Source organism: Pogona vitticeps, chromosome 1 (genome assembly GCF_051106095.1).
Source record: "Pogona vitticeps strain Pit_001003342236 chromosome 1, PviZW2.1, whole genome shotgun sequence".
Lineage (NCBI taxonomy): Eukaryota > Metazoa > Chordata > Lepidosauria > Squamata > Agamidae > Pogona > Pogona vitticeps.
In genome coordinates this window covers 329,315,319-329,334,788 of record NC_135783.1, presented here as the reverse complement: position 1 = coordinate 329,334,788, position 19,470 = coordinate 329,315,319, and the positions used below count along the sequence as shown (strand labels likewise).

Here is a 19,470-nt window from a genome sequence, read left to right as displayed (position 1 = left end):
CTGTTCATTATTTATATGTGCATGAAACTCAACTCCAGCAGAAGCTAACATGGCAGTCTGATAAAGTGCAGTTTGGATTGGACCACACACTCAAACAGGACCTCATCATGTCACCACTGCAGTTTCCACAATGGTAGTTCTGCATACATAAATATGTAACAGGACATTTGCTACTGCCTTCTAAAATCCATTCTACTGGGACTTGAGAACATGAAGATGGATCCAGTGTGTAACATTTTTCTTTCTAAATTTTCATAATTTCTGCTGAAAAGAGAAAACAGACGCTTGATGATGGGCTACAATATTTTAATATGGACAGCTTTAAAAATCAGCTATACAACTGGCAACATAGTTTTAAATGGAATTGCTAGAGAGACCTGAATCTTACTACAGTATATCATTGTAGAATATAATATAAACCATAAATAACATGAATGAAAGTCCATCTCTAACTAATAATCCCTAGAAAAGAGAACTGCCAGTTCAAAATCTGGAGATTCTTTTATTAATTGTACCAATTCAGCTGAAGATGCCGTTATCATTGTATTCCCTAAAGCTCTTTCTCCTCCAACATCTGATGTGGAATAAAATTAAGCTAATTCTTGCTTCTTCAGATGGAATAGAAATGTAAAAGACTAGATAACTGGAAAGAATTATGTGGAAACAGTGGTAGCAACTGCTCATGCCGCACTGGCACTGGCAAATATATTATTTTGCAGTCTAATGATTCTGTAAGAGGAAGAAAATATGTATGAGGCATTGTGCAAAACAGACATTACAAGGATTTCTTATATATCTGGATACTTGCCTATGATTGCACATATTGTGTTGGTATCTTGCAATGTAAATACTTTCAACATGGGTAAACTTCCTCTTTATAATTGGTTTTTGAACCATCACCACAATCTGCCAAGAGTCTCCCGAAGTGTAGGCATTATGTAGCACCCACCTTTTTTTAAGAAGCTTGTGGGGACAAGGCTATGCTTTAAATTAACAAACCAACTCGTCTACATTAGTGTTTCTCATGCAAACATAAGGAAAAATATAACAATGAAAAAACAGAAGCAAATGAGGCAGCATTATATTATGAGTCTGTAACCCAGTTTAGTCAACTATTTTAAGGTCCAGTTGTATTCAGAGTTACATAAAAAATGATTTTTCGTTACATACAATACTAGGAGAAATACCAGGAAATAGAGTACAGCAGGGCACAAGAAATAAAAATAAAAATTCACTGTCCTAAACATTCAGAATATGGAATGGAATTCCATCAGTTTGAGTATCCTCATATTTCTTAAATCTAGGGACTGGAAATAAGAATGACCTCTCTATTATCTTCTTACTGGAAATCAGATAAGATATAGAAATGAGGGTAAATCAAGAAGCAGAGCCATTCCATACTTGCCACCACATTGCCATTTTTCCTATTCAGGGGAGCTTGCTCTCGCTTCCAGTTGCATCAAATTTGAGCCTAATATTTAAATACACTTTTCTGTAGGCTCCATATGTATTAAGGAAACACAAGCAACAATTCCCCCACTCTCTTTGCTTGGTCCTTTTGTCACAGTTGAATGGTGCTAGGAATATAAAACAGGGTCTTTTTTGTTTGTACCCAACCACTATCCCCACAGAGCAGACTACACTAGCTCCACAAACATATGGAGTGGCATGGACCAGCCGACATCTATACAGATTTTCAGGCAAGACAAAGATGCAAGTACATCTCTTACTTCATTCCCACAAGGAAGACTGCTGTATAATCTGTATCCTTCCTGAGGAAGGGTCATACACTAAATTTGCTCTGGTGCAACAAAAAGTTAAAGCAACTTGACAGCTGGCAGTGGAGCTCATTAAGTGTGACACAATTGTGCAATACAACCATTATGATCAGACAGTGAACAAAAGGGAAAATTCTTTCTTGAAAAGTGAGTAAATTGTTTACAAACAGTGCCCTCCAAACAGGGATGAGTATCCTTTTCTTGCAACTTCCTCACAGAAATGCTGACTGCTCAACAGAGACTGAGGTAAACCCTGTCTTCCTTCACATAATATACCCAGAAGATGGCAGCAGCTTCAACCCAGTTTGGGAGGGTAACACGCAAGTTCAGTATATTACCCTTCTTTACTCAGCTCAGCAGATATTCTGATATAAAAATCATCTAAGAATTAACTCCTCTCGTTTGTTAATTTCTACTAGTTAGCAGTTTTGACAAAACAGCACATTTCATCAGAGTCTGGCAAAGTGCTGCTTTAACTCTTTGATAAGTTGCTGTGTGTCCACATGATCTGGAAATGCTTCTTCAGACTTCTGAGCGGCTATGTAACTCCTTTGGAGATCTCCAACCTGCGGGTGGGCGGGGGGAGAGAAAAAACATACAGAGAAAAGCTGCTGACACACTTTTGAAACTAGGTTTCTTCTCTCTTAGCCAATCTATGCGATAAATTCCAGGCTGGGCCTCTTTCATTCGTGTTCTTTACCTCCAAGTTAAGTTAATGTTGACACATTTTACAGAAGCTGCCCCTAAAGGCAGTTCAGGAAACCTCAACTGGTCTCATCATACACTGGCTACCAACTTCTTTTGAGGATCAGTCTGCCTTTTAAATTACTGAACTGCCTAAAATCAGAATATCTTAAAATCTCCGCTCTCCAAAATATGCCTGCTTTAGCTCTTCTCCCGTTTCCAATGCCCCTTTTCAGATCTCCCTGTTATCAGAAGTACAGAGAATGGCACTAAAGAGAAGTGCCTCTCCAGACCAATAAGTCTGTCCTCATCACAATGCTTGTCTTAACTAGCAGCAAAACTCAGTTTTATTCCAATGGGTCACTTCGAGAACAAATGACCACATTTGCCTTTTTCCTTCTCCCTTCCAACCCCTTTTACCTAGTCCATAAGCCAGAGGACAAAGGCTATGCTATTATGAGCCACTGTATGCCACTCTAGGAGAGTCCTCTGGTTGAAGAACAAGGTAAACATGCTTAAACAAATAAGCAGAACTTAATATAATAGGAAATCTAACTTACATTACCTTTTCTGATAGTATGCCAAAATTGAAGTGTGGTTCATACATGTGAGGTGCTAGCAATGAAGCAGTCTGCAGAAATACTCTTGCCTGAACAATATCCAGAATAAAACAAAGTGTTGATTTGCATGCATGCGCACAGCTGGGAGAAATACATGTATTCACAAATACATAAATTATACACCTTATGTTATAAGATACAATGGGGGGATTTAAAAGTTAACTCTGTGTGACTTTGATCAATTTTCCTGATACAGTGGTGCCCCACATAGTGATGATAATCCGTGCAGCCAAAATCGTCGCTATACGTATTCGTCGGTATGCGAAATACAAAAGCCCATAGGAATACATTAAAACCCGTTTCATGCATTCCTATGGGCAAAAAACTCACTGTTATGCGAAAATCCTCCATACGGCCGCCATTTTCGTTCCCCGGTAAGCGAGGAATCGGCGCGAAAACACAGCGGGCAGCCATTTTTTTTACCCGGTGGCCATTTTGGAAACGCTGATCAGCTGTTAGAAAAACATCGCTATGCAAAAATCGGTAAGCGAAACAGCTTACTGATCATCGCAAAGTGATTTTTTCCTATCAAAATTGTCGCAATGTGATCGCTTTTGTGATCACAAAACTTAATCGCTATACAGATTCGTCATTAAACAGGGCGCCTGTTAAGCGAGGCACCACTGTACTATGATCTATCTTGGTAGCATGGAGATTATGCAAGTGGGTGGGAAGGGGGAAGAAGGGGGACTACAAAGCCAATTATCCATTGATCCTAATCAAGACTTCTTATCCTGCATTGTGACATAGAGTGCTTGAACAGCATTCTTCTCTTCTGCTGTGTTGGGAGCTGATGAGCTGGACTGTGGGAGAAAGTGGGCAGTTCTTACAAACTACCGAGAGAATAGCCAAGGGCTATTGCAATGAAGGGGACCAACACATTAACTTCTCTTTATCTGAGGTCATCCATACTGTTTTAACTTAGTATGCCATGTCAGACCACAGATAAATCAAATTCAGCATTACAGGTGCAGACTGGCAAGGGGTTCTCCAGCATTTCACACAGAAATCTTTCCTAGCCCTCCTGGGAGATGTCACAAATTGAAACAGGAACCTTTTCCTTGTAAATCTTCCAATTTGCCCAGGACCTTTTTCATGCCAAACTTCATACTCTTCCTCATGTGGAGCCAATATAACATCTGTCTTTGAAACAGTCACAAAAATAGGAATTTTATATAACAATATAAAGCATTAGATATATTCAATCCAGTCAGAAAGAAAGCAGGCATTTTCCACTTTCTTTCAAAATCCTGTGCTGGAAAACACATGAAGAGAAATGCCTTTGCTCCGGCGCCGTTCTCTGTGCCTATGCACCCTGTAGCTTTCTTCTTGCAAGAAGACAAGGGAATACAATTGACAAGTGTTCTGTTTTTAGAAGGCCCTAGGGAGCAGAATTTTCAGCTGTTTTCCCTGAAGATTACAAAAATGGATCATCACAGAACAAAGATTTTGCAGCTTTACACTGACTCTGTGCCACACTCATTTACCCACCTTGCAAAGTACAGCAGTGAAGACCACAGTGCTTCTCTCCCGAGAAGACAGCTGCAAGGCTTGCTCTAAAGTCTTTGTTAAAACCAAGTGCACCTGAGACCAACGTGTACTTTCTGCTCTGTTCACTTTATGCTAAAATCATTTTAATCGGTGGAGATATTCTGGAACATATGGCATAAGTCGTGTCCAATTCTTCATGACCCCATGGACCAGAGCATGCCAGGCACTCCTGTCTTCCACTGCCTCCTGGAGTTGGGTCAAAGTCATGTTGGTAGCTTCGATGACACTGTTCAACCATCTCGTCCTCTGTAGTACCCTTCTCTTCTTGCCCTCACACTTTTCCAAGCTCAGGGTCTTTTCCAGAGAGTCTTCTCTTCTCATGAGATGGCCAAAGTATTGGAGCCTCATCTTCAGGATCTGTCCTTCCAGTGAGCACTCAGGTTTGATTTCCTTCAAATTGGATAGGTTTGTTCTCTTTGCAGTCCAGGGGACTCTCAAGAGACTCCTCCAGCACCACAATTCAAAAGCATCAATTATTCGGCGGTCAGCCTTCTTTATGGTCCAGCTCTCACTTCCATACATTGCTACCATAGCATTGACTATTTGGACTTTGGTTGGCAAGGTGATGTCTCTGCTTTTTAGGATGCTGTCAAGGTTTGTAATTACTTTCCTCCCAAGAAGCAGGCGTCTTTTAATTTTGTGGCTGTTGTCACCATCTCAAGTGATCCTGGAGGCCTAGAAGGTAAAATCTGTCACTGGCTCCATATCTTCCCCTTTGATTTGCCAGGAGGTGATGGGGCCAGTGGCCATGATTTTAGTTATTTTGATGTTGAGCTTCAGACCATTTTTGTGCTCTCCTCTTTCACCCTCATTAAGAGGTTCTTTAATTCTTCCTCAATTTCTGCCATCAGAGTGGTATCATCTGCATATCAGAGGTTGTTGATATTTCTTCTGGCAATCTTAATTCCAGCTTGTGATTCATCCAGTCCAGCCTTTCGCATGATGTATTCTGCATCTAAGTTAAATAAGCAGGGGGACACTATACAGCCTTGTCGTATTCCTTTCCCAATTTTGAACCAATCACTTGTTCCATATCCAGTTCTAACTGTTGCTTCCTGTCCCACATAGAGATTTCTCAGGAGATAGATAAGGTGATCAGGTACTCCCATTTCTTTAATAACCTGCCATTGTTTGCTGTGGTCCACACAGTCAAAGGCTTTTGCGTAATCTATGAAGCAGAAGTAGATATTTTTCTGGAACTCTTTGGCTTTCTCCATAATCCAGCGCATGTTCCCAATTTGGTCTGTAGTTCCTTCGAAACCCAGCTTGTACGTCTGGGAGTTCTTGGTCCACATACTGCTGAAGTCTACCTTGTAGGATTTTGAGCATAATCTTGCTAGCGTGTGAAATGAGTGCAATTTTACAGTAGTTGGAGCATTCTTTGGCACTGCCCTTCTTTGGGATTGGGATGTAGACTGATCTTTTGCAATCCTCTGGCCGCTGCTGAGTGTAGCACCTTAAGTATTTAAGATTCTAAATAGTTTGACTGGAATGCCATCACCTCCACTGGCCTTGTTGTTAGCCAAGTTTTCTAAGGCTCACTTGACTTCACTCTCCAGGATGTCTGGCTCACGGTCAGCAACCACACTATCTGGGTTGTCCGGGACATCCAGATCGTTCTGGTATAATTCCTCTGTGTATTCCTGCCACCTCTTCTTGATGTCTTCTGCTTCTATTAGGTCCCTACCATTTTTGTCATTTATCATGTCCATCTTTGCACAAAAGGTTCCTTTAATAACTCCAATTTTTTCCCTTTCTATAATTTTCCTCTATTTCTTTGCACCATTCGTTTAAGGAGGCCCTCTTGTCTCTCCTTGCTATTCTTTGGAAGTCTGCATTCCATTTTCTGTAACTTTCCCTGTCTCCCTTGCATTTTGTTCCCCTTCTCGTCTCTGCTATTTGTAAGGCCTTGTTGGACAGCCACTTTGCTTTCTTGCATTTCCTTTTCTTTGGGATGGTTTTTGTTGCTGCCTCCTGGACAATGTTACGAGCCTCTGTCCAAAGTTCTTCAGGCACTCTGTCCACCAAATCTAGTTCCTTAAATCTGTTCTTTACTTCCACTGTGTATTCATAAGGGATTTGGTTTAGATTATACCTGAGTGGCCCAGTGGTTTTTCCTACTCTCTTCAGTCTAAGCATGAATTTTGCTATGAGAAGCTGGTGATCAGAGCCACAGTCAGCTCCAGGTCTTGTTTTTGCTGACTGTATAGAGCTTCTCCATGTTTGGCTGCAGAGAACATAATCAATCTGATTTCGGTATTGCCCATCTCGTGATGTATGTGTGTAGAGTTGCCTCTTGTGTGGTTGGAAAAGAGTGTTTGTGATGACCAGCTTGTTCTCTTGACAAAACTCTACTGGCCTTTGCCCTGCTTCATTTTGAACTCCAAGGCCAAACTTCCCTGTTGTTCCTTTTATCTCTTGACTCCCTACTTTAGCATTCCAGTCCCCTATAATGACAAGAACATCTTTCTTTGGTGTCAGTTCTAGAAGGAGTTGTAAGTCTTCATAGAATTGGTCAATTTCAGCCTCTTCAGCATCGATGGTTGGTGCATAAACTTGGATTACTGTGATGTTGAAAGGTCTGCCTTGGATTCGTTCACTTCATTAGCTCTGGAGCTACAGTACTTGTATTTATCCTCTGCTGTTCCTCAATAGCATGTTCAATGCCTTCCAACCTAAGAGGCTCATTTTCCAGCGTCATATCTTTTAGCCGTTTGTTTCCGACCACTGAGGTGTTTTTTTTTTTGGCAAATATACTGGAGTGGCTTGCCAGTTCCTGCTCCAGGTGGATCACGTTTAGTCAGAACTCTCCACTAAGACCTGTCCATCTTGGGTGTCCCTGCATGGCATAACCCATCGCTTCTTTGAATTACTCAAGCCCCTTCACCATGACAAGGCAGCAATTCGTGAAGGGGAACACTGCCATACTCAGCCTCAAATGAAAGATCTCATCCCACTGTCATCATAACACAAACTACACACACATCAAAAGAGGAGACTTGCAGATGTGATAGTCAGTTTTAAATTGCTTACAACAGTTCACTCCACTCCCACTATTATTTTGCATTAAACAACAAATGAAACGTGTCCGTTGGATATGGCTGTACAATTAAAATTGATCATAATCTGTGACAGCAAAGAATCATGCGGGAGTACATTTGAATGTTGCCATGGTAATTGCTAGAATATTTCTGATAGCTCTGAAAGAAACTTGTTTCTTGGAAACACTGATTTAAATAAGGCTTGTACGTTACACTGTTGTTCATCTGGTCAAAATTAAAATCTACCTAAACACTTCTACTTTTGACAGTAGTCTTGTTCATAGCTAGCTGTAGGTTTAAAACCCTACATATTTATAACATTTTGGAGGGCTGCACACAGTTATTGTAATGAGAGATTTTAATTTTTTAATTTGGTTTTGCTCACCTAAAATTTGATTAATATTACCTATTTAATTCTTGTATAATACTGGCTTCTCAAAAATGTGATCTGGGCACCTAAGAATCTGAAACAGTTTTCCAACACGTGGTGATCTGTAAAGAAAATATCTCAGTAGCATTTGCCTGAGTTTTTGCCTATGAACGTCTCTACACATTTTATTTTACCAGGAATATTCAGTGGTCCAATAAAGCTAACAAAACAGCCTGAATCCTATTGGGGATTTCCACTGGCACAAGTGCAACTCTGTATGTTTTGGTGGCAAACTGGTGTTTATTACTTTACTACTTTAAATGAGTTCAAATCCACAGTACAGAGGAGGACAAAAAGGATGATCAGGGTACTGGAAACCCAAAGAACTGGGCATGTTTAGTCTTTAGAAGAGAAGACTGAGGGGAAATATGGTAGCCCATTTCAAATACTTTAAAGATTGTTAAACAGAGGACGGGCAGGATCTGTTCTGTTATCCCAGAGTGTAGGATGCATAATAATAGGCTACAGGAACCAGATTTAGGCTGATTAACTGTTAGAGCAGTAGGACAATGGACTCAATTATCTCAGGTGAGTGCTCCAATACAGGAGGTGTTCAGGAGAAAATTGGACAACGACCTGTCAGGTCTGCTTTGATTTGGATTCCTACATTGAGCAAGGGGTTGGACTCAATTACTTATAGGCCAACTCAATTACTCTATGATTCTATGAATTAGCAAGTTGTCACTCACATTCTTGGTTGCACACCAAGTTGGATAAATTCCACAGGACCAAGAATGCAAGTGACAACACACTGATTAGTAGTAGCAATTTCCTGTAAAGATGTATACAATTATAGTTATGCCACCAATAAGCCTCCAATAGGATTCCAGCCGCTATATATATCCTGAACCCGGTGATTACACTTTAGCAGAAATGTTGAATTCTTGTCCATAAATACAAGACATAAGACCAGTTTACAGATCATTCTAGCACTGTCTTTTTATTTTTTAATGCAACAAGCCCAATGATTACACTTTTCTATTGTTCCACTCTACCACCAAGCAAATTACAGTTTGCTAGCCCCTCATAATTCTCAAGCAGCATATGCTACTTGATGCTGTTAACTTTTGGTTTTTTATGTGTGCACAGGCAGTAGGAGGAAAATGACATCTAGGAAGAGAGGGAGAAGCTTGTGTATATGAAATCTGGTAATGCAGAGCTGAGGTAATTCCAAGCTACAAATCTGTGTATCAGACTGAGAATTCAGTCCAACAAGCTTGTCCCCAACTACTCCAGACAATAGCTTTCCTGAAACTGTGAGTGTTGCTTGACTTCTGTTAGAATTTACACCAACCTGCTCAATGCGACCTTTCTGTATCTCCAATACAGCCAAGTTATTGTAAGCTTCCGCGTGGTCATTGTTGTTGGCCAAGGCCAGTTTGAAACACTGGTAAGCCAAGCTTACATCTCCTAATCCCTGAGAAATAAAAGCATACAATGTGTCACAAGGTTTCTTTGAAAGCTGCTCACTGGCTTTTTCAATATTTTGAAGAGGAACCCTCACAATGTCTCAGCATTAAGTTGTGTTACATTAAATTAGAAACACAGGTAATCGCAGAAGCTGTTCTCAATGCAAAGTCTTACAATCATAGCAACTAAAAGAGACATAGTCTCTGAAATGTTGTGTTCTTTTCTTCACTGAGGGGAAAAATGAATGAAAGAACAAATTAACAAACCAAACTCAAGCACAAAGGGAGAGGCAACATTTTCAGGCAAACCTAAGCGCTATAACTACTGCTTTTTGCCACAACAGAAGACTTCTCCTTAGGGAACTTCTGAATAATTTGCACACATTCTGACATGCAACAAGCAAACAACCACTTACCTTTCTGATCTTTAAAACTAACTCTACTCTTCAGTGTTTATAATATAGCTTGTTATCCAGTATTTGCAGCCCCCTGAAGTCTTCTGGGCTAAAGTTTCATTTTTTAAAATGGAAAATATATTTTAAAATACTCTTAATAAACACAGTTCTTACCACTGCTACATGCCCCAGGTTGTACCAGACATCTGCAGCCTCTTCCTCATTTTCAGCTAGGAACAGCGCCCGTTCAAAGGAGGTGAGAATCATGTCATATTGCTGGGCATAGAAACAACAGAGGCCCAGGTTGTTAAACAGCTGGCTGTTATAAATGCCCATCTGCAGAAGCCGCCTATTTCAAGATAAAAAAATATTAAACGTACACTTTTGTAGCATGAATCACAGCATGAGCAATTCTTCTATTATCAAAGAAGGGTTATAAATGGCTTCTTTAGTGAAAGGGGAGTTGCTGCAGCCTGATTCCTTCCCACGTAATATAAGGAGGACATAATCATATGAGAAGCATGAAGATCATGAGTCCTGCTACACAATTGCCGGGCCTTTTTATTTATTTTATTTATTATTTATTTATTTAACTTATATACCGCCCACACTACCCAAAGGTCTCTGGGTGCCTTACAACAATTTAAGTAAAATTTAAGTAAAAAAAGATAAAACAATTAAAATACAATTAAAACATATACTCTAGAATTTGCCATCAGAACTCACAGTTGATGTGAGGGGGTGCTGATAAGTATTGAGCCTTTCCCAGAAAAAACAGAGCTAGGAAGCTATAAATTGCAGGGAGTATTGGCCAATTTGTCTGTATTCAATGGTGCAAAAATCAACTACCTATGATTTAAACTTATCTTTCATGTTCAGGTCCAAAGTGAACTTGGCAGCACCTCCAGAAAAGTTCAATGTGGAAGAGCATAGGACCATAATCAAGTTCCTGTTTCTCCAATGGAAAGGTGGAAAGCAGGTCCATGATGAAATGTCACAAACTATGGGTGACAGTGGCCCTTCATATGCAACAGTTAAACCTTGGGTTGTCAATTTTAAAACTGGCCATTTCGGTGTTGAAACTGAGAAACACAGTGTCTCTGTGCCTGCAAATGTGAAAGCCATCCATGACATGACCATGGAGCACCGCCAAATATCAGCCAAAAGTATTGCTATATATCTGAGAATATCACATGAGAGAGTTGGTGCCATTATCCACAACGACTTGGAAATGAGAAAGCTGGCAGCAAAGTGGATCCCCAAACTTTTGACAACCAAACAGAAGAGGAAACGTGTGGAGTCATCGGTGGCTGTTCTGGAACATTTTGCAATAAATGAGTCAGATTTCCTGGGCAAACTGGTAACTGGTGATGAGACATGAATCTACTGTTATGATCCCGAGACAAAGGAACAGTCTAAGGAATGGAGGCACAATGGTTCCCCCAGGCCAAAGAAATTCCGAGTGCGAAGGTTGGTGCAGAAGCAGATGGCAACAGTTTTTTGGGATCAGAAGGGAGTTCTGCTGGTGGACTACCTCCAACAGGGTTCAACCATCAATGCAAAACATTACTGTGCTTTAACACTGAGGCAAAACATCAAGGAAAAATGTCGAGGAAAGCTCTCCAAAGGTGTCATCCTGTTGCATGGCAATGCCTCATCACACACACTGGAGGTGAAACAATGGCAAAACTAACGTCCTTAGGCTTTCAAGTGATGCCCCATCCACCCTATTCTCCCGACCTGGCTCCTTCTGACTATTATCTCTTCTCCAAACTCACAAAACACCTAAAGGGACAACGATTTGGGAGTGTTCTGGAGGCAACTAATGCTGCAAATGAGTGGTTACACTAGCAGTCAGGAGAATTTTATTTGCAGGGACCTAAGAAGCTGCAGGACAGATGTTGCAAGTGCATTGACTTCCTGGGGAAATATGTAGAACAGTGTGGCAGTTACAGCTTCCTAGCTCATTTTTTCTGGGAAAGGCTCAATACTTAGCAGCACCCCCTCATATTATTTCAATTAAAAGCCTTCTGGAACAGGAAGGTTTTGACCTGGCGCCGGAATATCATCAGCATCACCGCCAGATGAATCTCAGTTGGGATGGCATTCCATAGGAACGCCGAAAAGGCCCTTTGTCTACAAGCCATCCCTCTTGCGTCCTTGAGGGATGGCTTTTTCAAAAGGGCCCCCTGCCTAGATCTTAACTGCCGAGTAGGTTCATATGGAAGGAGTTGGACCCTTGGTATCCAGGGTCCAAGCTGTTTAGGGCTTTATATGTCACTTTGAATTGGGCCCGGGCAGCAACTGGTAGCCAATGTAATTTAAACAGAGTCAGCTTGATGTGTCCCCTAATGGCCCCACCACTCACCAGCCACACAGCTCGATTCTGGACAGTTGCAGTCGCCAGGCTGTCCTCAAAGGCAGCCCCACATACAGCGCATTGCAGTAATCTATACGATATTACCAGGGCATGTGTAACTGTCATGAGACTCTGCTCATCCAGGTAGGGCCATAGCAGGTATAATTTTTTGCAGCTGAAGGAAGGGGCCCCTGGCTACTGAGTCCACCTGGGCTTCCAGAGTTAGACTGGGGTCCAGGAGCACCCCCAGGCTGCTGACCCTGTCCCTTAGGGGGAGTGCCACCCCATTCAGGGCAGGGGAATTGCCCTCCAGCCTGTCTGGCGAAGCACCCACTAACAGCACTTCCGACTTGTCTGGACTGAGTTTGAATTTATTAACCCTCATCCAGTCCTTTATCAGGTCCAGACATGAGTTCAGCACAGAAACCGCCTCAGCTGGATTGGTGGAAAATGAGAGGTAGAGCTGAGTGTTGTCAGCATATTGCTGATTCCTCATCCCAAACCTCCTGATGGTCTCTCCCAGAGGTTTCATGTAGATGTTAAACAGCATGGGGGGCAGTATCAAGCCCTGAAGAACCCCATGACATAAACACCATGGGGCAAAGCAACTGTCCCCCAGCACCACCCTCTGGACATGGTCAGCCAGGAAGGAACAGAACCATTGTAAACTGGTGCCACCAACTCCCAACCCAGCCATCCTATCCAGAAGAACACCATGGTCAATGGTGTTGAAAGCCGCTGAGAAGTCCAGGAATATCAACAGGGTCACACTCCCCCTGTCTCTCTCCTGGCAAAGGTCATCGTACAGGGCGACCAAGAAAGTATGCGTACCAAAGCCTGGTCTGAAACCCAATTAAAATGGATCCAGAAAATCAGTTTCATCCAGCAGCGCCTGGAGTTGCCCAGCTACAACCTGCTACAACACCTTATCAAATAAGGAAGGTTCACCACTGGTTGGTAGTTAACCACCAGCCCTGTGTCAAGGTTAGGCTTTTTTAGGAGAGGCCGAATTACCGCCTGTGTCAAGGTGGTAGGGACCACTCAAAGAGGCGTTCACGGCCTCCTGGACCCAGGTGTGAACCTCCCGGGCAGATCTTTCAATTAGCCAAGATGGTCAAGGGTCTTTAAAACAGTTGTATAAAGAGCTGTAACACAGACACTATGCAGAACTGGAGAGACTCCTTCTGCAGACCGTGGAGAGCTGGTTTTGGTCAGTGCTGGCAATGCTGGGCTAAATGGACCAATGGTCTGACTCAGGAAGGCAGTTTCCTATGATCCTTTGGACCTATCCTAAGGATGTTACTCAATGGCAAGGGGAGGAACCCTGCAGTGGTAACTCCTATACAGACAAAAAGCAGTATAAAAAGAGATCTTAAACTGATTCAGTACCAGCTTCAATATTTTTTTAAATAAAAAACAGTAAAGTTTATATTTTCCATAAATATTAGAAGGTTTCATAGTTTCCCCTAACAGAAATATTTACTCCTAACAAAATGGCTGTTACATGTGACTAGGTCTTTCTAGACTTTCCTGTAGGCAGTAGTAAGACAGGCAGTAGTAAGACTGATAGTGGAGGGACAGTATCACCACCATCTCCTAACATCAAGCCTGAATACAAGCAATAAATATAATCACAGAATACATTGCTGTTATAGCAGAAAATGCTTTTCAAAAAGCCATGGGGCACATTCAAGTCTAATAAATATATTATGGTAAAAATCTTCACACCAAACACTTTTAAAAGTACCCCCCCCCAGGTTCTTTTTCCTCTCCATTTTTCTCTTAGGCTGTGCATTAATCTTGTACAGCATTCAAACACATAACTCTTAGCATCAGAAAAAGAATCGCAATTGCTTGTAATATCTTCAGGGAATATGACATTAAGTAATGGTTATATATTGAGAAGCATAGCCCAGAAGAGCAGTTCGAAAGCAGAGACAGAGATTAAAGGCTATACAAACATCTACTAGGAATGCTTTAGGCATAGAAATTGGGCCAGAGATCCTATTCATGTCCTACCAGGGCTATCATATCAGGATTTTGCCAAAGGATTCATACATTGGCATATGTCTCAGATACACACCAGCATTTAAGCTTCCATTTGACCATCTTGTTCTGAGTGTGCATGCATGAGTGCACACAAGCAGACATACCTGTAAAATCGCAATGCTATTTCAGGCTGGTCAGAATAAAAGTGATTACTTCCAATACATGCAATGGCTTCTACATGAGTATTGTCTTGTTTTAAGACATCTTTGTAGTATTCTGCAGCTGAAGAAATATTGTTCATTTCCTACAAAGAGTTGAAAAATTGTAACATTGGAAAAGCATTTTATTACACCGAATCATTTATTACTTAAAAATAATAACAAGAAATGTAGAAATCAATAGTAAGTGGAGACCATAAAAAACACAAATTTGACTAATTCTAACTAATTTGAATAGATTCAACACTATGTTAGGGGTGGATTAAGCTGAGATGTTCTTAGACCGTAACTCCCAGAAGATGTAGCCACCTTAGCCACTAGTGGAAAATGATAGGAACTGCAGTCAAACATTACTTCAAGACCTACTTTTTCCCCAGCTCTGCACTATGCAACATAAAATCTTGTAAATGCTTCATGTCACCTACCCCTTTACCAGCAAAGAGCAAATGCAAAGAAGAGGATGTTCACTTGTGCATTAATGGTATATGATTATCAAAAGGCCATTTTAAATAGTGCCTGAGGTTTTGTTCAAGACTGCTCACCAGAAGTAACTCTATGCAATTGTGTTTATCTTGCTGTTTCTACATTCCCATAAGATAAACTTTATTATGTAATAAGAGAACCAGTTCCCTGTAGTAGGGAAACACTCTTATCTGACTGTATGCCCAATCCAGTCTGTCAATGGTGTCTGAAAGCTTTTATAACAGCTGCTGGAAGGCTTAGTTTTCAAAATTAAAGACTCTGGGAAGCTCATCTTACTGGGATTTTACTCCCTATTAAGTTAAACAACATAGGTCATGATGGTAAATGACAGCCTATTAATAAGATGCCAGTTGCATGTCTGGTCATATATCTGTTCACATGAATGTCACATGACCAGGCATGTGACAGGCACTTCAACAATTAGCTGTGATTTGCCACCATGACTTACCCAATTTTCCATATCCTACAGTAAAATCGCAATATGAATGTGGACAGTGTATCTAAATCATCATATAAAATCACTGCAAATTCTTTTAGAACATTAATAAAATGTTCACCTTAAAGTGAACTGTTACTCAAACTGAAGCACTGACATTTTTCAGTAATTCTTTCTGATATGGATCATTTTTAATGTTTAGTTGCTTTTAATTATTTAATTGTATTTTAATTAGTGTCCAGTTTGTTTTTTAATGTTTAACTTATTCTGCTTTAATACTATTCTTTTTTAATATTGTGAGCCTTGGGTCCCCTTATCAGGAGAAAGGTGGCCTATGAATTAAAAGAAACAATTAAAAATGAATTTCCAAATTATTCTCAGTGCCATTTGAAGTCAACACGGGTTCGCAAAGAGCCCCACTGGAGTTTCCCACTGGACAAAGAAATTTGTTTATGTGCATCTGTGTCTGTGTTTCTGTTTGAGACAAATAAATGGTAAAGGTAGCTACAGGACCACAGTGTCAGTGGTTGAAAAGAGTTGGACTACAATTTTTGAAATCAAGGTTCTTCCTCCCACTTAGACATGAAAATCACTGATTTCATTGAGCCAGACCCTCTCTTTCAGTCTGATCTGCATCATGGGGTTGCTGTGAGAATAAAGGGGGAGGGGAGAGAAGCAGTATATGATGCTTTGATCTAACTGGGGGAAGGGCAAAATGCAAAGCTAACATATAAATTAATGACAACATATAATAGCTCCTCTCTTGGCTATACAAAAGTTTGCCTCCAAGCTTGTTTTAATGATATGCCAGTAGGAGATGAAAGGGCTGTCAGCTCAGTCCCTGGCCACATGAAGGAAATGTTTTCCAGTTATCTCCCAATCAGTTTGTTGCCTTTTTTTTCACACAATGCACAGTCAAGATCAAGATATCTTCCTGGACAGCAGATAACCAGGAGGGTTGTGTTACAGTGATGCCCTGCAAGATGATGTTAATTCGTTCAGCAAAAATCGCTGTCTTGTGAAAACATTGTCTTGCGAAATGCGGTTCCCCACTGGAATGCATTGAAATCCGTTTAATGCATTTCAATGGGGAAAAATCATGATCGTTTTGCGAAAATTGCCCATAGAGAAACCGTTTTGCGAAGCGTGGATCAGCTCTAAAAATTGCTGTCTTGCGAAAATCAGTCCCAAAACCACCCATTTTGCGAGTCGCGGACTCAGCTGTCAAAATCGTCATCTTGAGAAAATCAGTCCCCCCAAAAAAACCGTCTTGCAAAGCACGGTTCGAAACATCATCCAGTGAAAATCGTCCATAGGAAACACCATTTTGCAAAGCGCTATACCGATCGCAAAAACTCATCGTCTAGCGAATTAACGGTTTTGCGAGGTAACTGTCTAATGGGGCACCACTGTATTTTGTACCAGTACATTCCTTACCAGGATTGCCTGTGTGTACAACCTGCCCTGCTTCTTTTCAAAGTCAAAGCCAGGAAGGTAGCTACCATTACTGCAGCATGCATATTTATTTTTTTTAAAAAAACTGTGCCTGATGTATTGATACATTGATAAAAGTATGTCATCGGGGGGCACCATTACATTTTTGTTGTTGTTTAGTCGTTTAGTCGTGTCTGACTCTTCATGACCCCATGTCTCAGTGAGTAATTTTTAAAGTATATACAGTGGTGCCTCACTTAATGATTACCTCGTTAAACGACAAATCCACTTGACGGTGAGGTTTTTGTGATCGCTTTTGCGATTGCAAAATGATGTTTCAATGCCCAAAAATCGCTTTACGGCGATCAGTTCCCTGCTTCGGGAACCGATTCTTCACATTATGACGATCTGAAAACAGCTGACTGTCGGGTTTCAAAATGGCCACCTGCTGTGCAAAATGGCTCCCCGCTGTTTTTAAGAGGCATTTTTTGCTTTACAGGCACCGGAAAATGGCCACCCTATGGAGGATCTTCACTGGACAATTAGGTATTTAGCCCACTGGAACGCATTGAACCGGTTTTCAATGCATTTCAATGGGTTTTTTATTTTCGCTTGACGAGGATTTCGTTCTACAGCGATTTTGCTGGAACGGATTATCTTCGTCAAGCGAGGCACCACTGTATACGGGAAGATACAGTGAACTGTTGGTCTGCCAATGTCACCGGGGGGGGGGGGGTTGCGGTGATTGCTGGTACTGCAGCGCGGATATCCCATGTCCGTGTGCAATGCATTTCTGCAGGAGCAGCCAGTGCAACAGAAGACACTTTCCTAAACAGAAACCCCTTCCCAATGAATGTTCTCTCAAATTTTCAGCAGGGCTCCACCTCCCTGTGCGCGAGTCTGTCTCCCCTGCATAGGGTTCCATTGCAAACAGAACAAAAGGGGCTGGAAATGATAGCTGTGGGTGCACGGGGGAGGAGGAAAGCTGTGCAGAGTGGGAGCAGTCACACATGCTCACCTTTAAGGGAACCTTATTCCTGATACATCGATAACTATTATTATTATAATTAATATATATAAATCAAGGGGCTAAATTGCTCCTTGAAGCAAGAGAGGAAATAAACCAGTAGCATGGTGTAGCTAGTCATAATGATTCAAACATGAGGAAATTAATCGATACTGCTAAAAGTTCTTGGGGATGTTCATCCTGGGACCACGATTCAGTACAACAGAGGCATGGAAAGTATCGGAAGTATTAGAAACATTTCTCTCGTGTGACCAGGGTCTCAGTCACACAGTACATGCTTTGCATTTAAAAGGCTCATCTCGTCTTGGGCATCTGCTATCTGAAATAATAGAGGGCTACTTACAGTAAGTGTAAGCACACAGATAATCTGATTTTGTACACGGCAATTTGCTATTTGTCTATATTCCAGAATAAATTAAGAATAGGCCAACTGGGTTTGGTCTTGTGTTCCTCCCACCCTGCCTCATTTGCATTAGCACATGCTGAAAATCAGTGATTTCACTTTTTTAGGAAATTACACATGCCCTCTTGGTTCAAGACAGAAGCTTGGTTTGCCTACCTCGTGGATCCTGGCAATACCACAAATGAGAGAAACTTCTCCAGGAAAATGCTCGAGTCCTTGCTTAAACACGTTTAGGGCTGTCAAAGGCTGATCCAAGCGGGAATACACCTGAGGAAAAGACAGATCAAGTGGCATCAATAGGCATAACTTGTAAAGTATAATTTATGAAACTGGATGGTGTTGTTTAGGTCTCTGTAAGATACTAAACTGCAATCAATCCAAACTGAAATCCTCCTCAAGGCCATGTGGGGGAAGGGAGAATGTGCAAGCTGATGGGAGGCTGTAGTAAACATTAGGGGTGAGGAAAAGAGAAAGTCAACATATTGCTGATCTGAGATTTTGGGCAGCAGCTTTGTTTTGCTTCTAACATGTCCACAGTCTACTGGGTTGCACCAGCCAAATGTCATGGCTTCAACTTGTCAAACACAACTGAGACAGTGTTTGCTCTTCCACACTGTGAGACCAGACTCATCTGATATTTGTCAGGCAGCCAAATGGCATAACCTCCGAGCTGTGCACACTGAAAACCCAAGCCATGTTTTCAGTGTCATCACTGATTGCATGATGTTGATATATTTCTTCAAGAGCACAGCCCAGTGAGATCTGTGAAGCAATATGATAAATAGTCTACTGTTGTCACACCATACAAAATGGAAAGCCAGCTGTCACTAGTGTTCTCATTTGATATAACAGAACAACAAAGCATAGCGAAAAATAGTACAAATTGTACCTAACCTGAAAAGTAAGGAATCAGATTGCTAAGACTACAATAGTGCATTCTCTTCATGCAGGTAATTACAGTATTTTGCTCTGAAACATGATAGTCCCTCTTGAAAAGACAACTTAGATCAGCTGAATCATACCTTTTACAAAAATTACTTGACTAACAGCTACAGTATAGCTTGAAATATGTCTCCATAAAGAGTGACAGAAATAAAAATACAAGGACTGTTGCAATAGAATCATAGAATAATAAAGTTGGAAAGGAGTCTATAAGGCCATCAATTTGCCAGTTCCAGAAGTAACTGTTTATTGGACAGAATAAATAAATGAA

General features: G+C 41.1%; 1 protein-coding gene across 2 annotated transcripts in view; it reads right to left on the bottom strand.

The window, feature by feature from the left end:
- Positions 1 to 289: 289 nt before the first annotated feature.
- TTC8 (tetratricopeptide repeat domain 8) overlaps positions 290 to 19,470 on the bottom strand; it is a 55,341-nt gene continuing 36,160 nt past the window's right edge. For both annotated transcript variants that reach the window (XM_020811427.3, XM_078383718.1), the window contains 6 exons: positions 18,414 to 18,524; positions 14,421 to 14,560; positions 10,083 to 10,257; positions 9,399 to 9,521; positions 3,028 to 3,111; positions 290 to 2,344 (listed from right to left, as the gene is read on the bottom strand). In XM_020811427.3, coding sequence (XP_020667086.3) covers positions 2,228 to 2,344; positions 3,028 to 3,111; positions 9,399 to 9,521; positions 10,083 to 10,257; positions 14,421 to 14,560; positions 18,414 to 18,524 — 750 coding nt within the window. In that variant the 3' untranslated portion in view covers positions 290 to 2,227. The remainder of the gene's footprint in view (positions 2,345 to 3,027; positions 3,112 to 9,398; positions 9,522 to 10,082; positions 10,258 to 14,420; positions 14,561 to 18,413; positions 18,525 to 19,470) is intronic.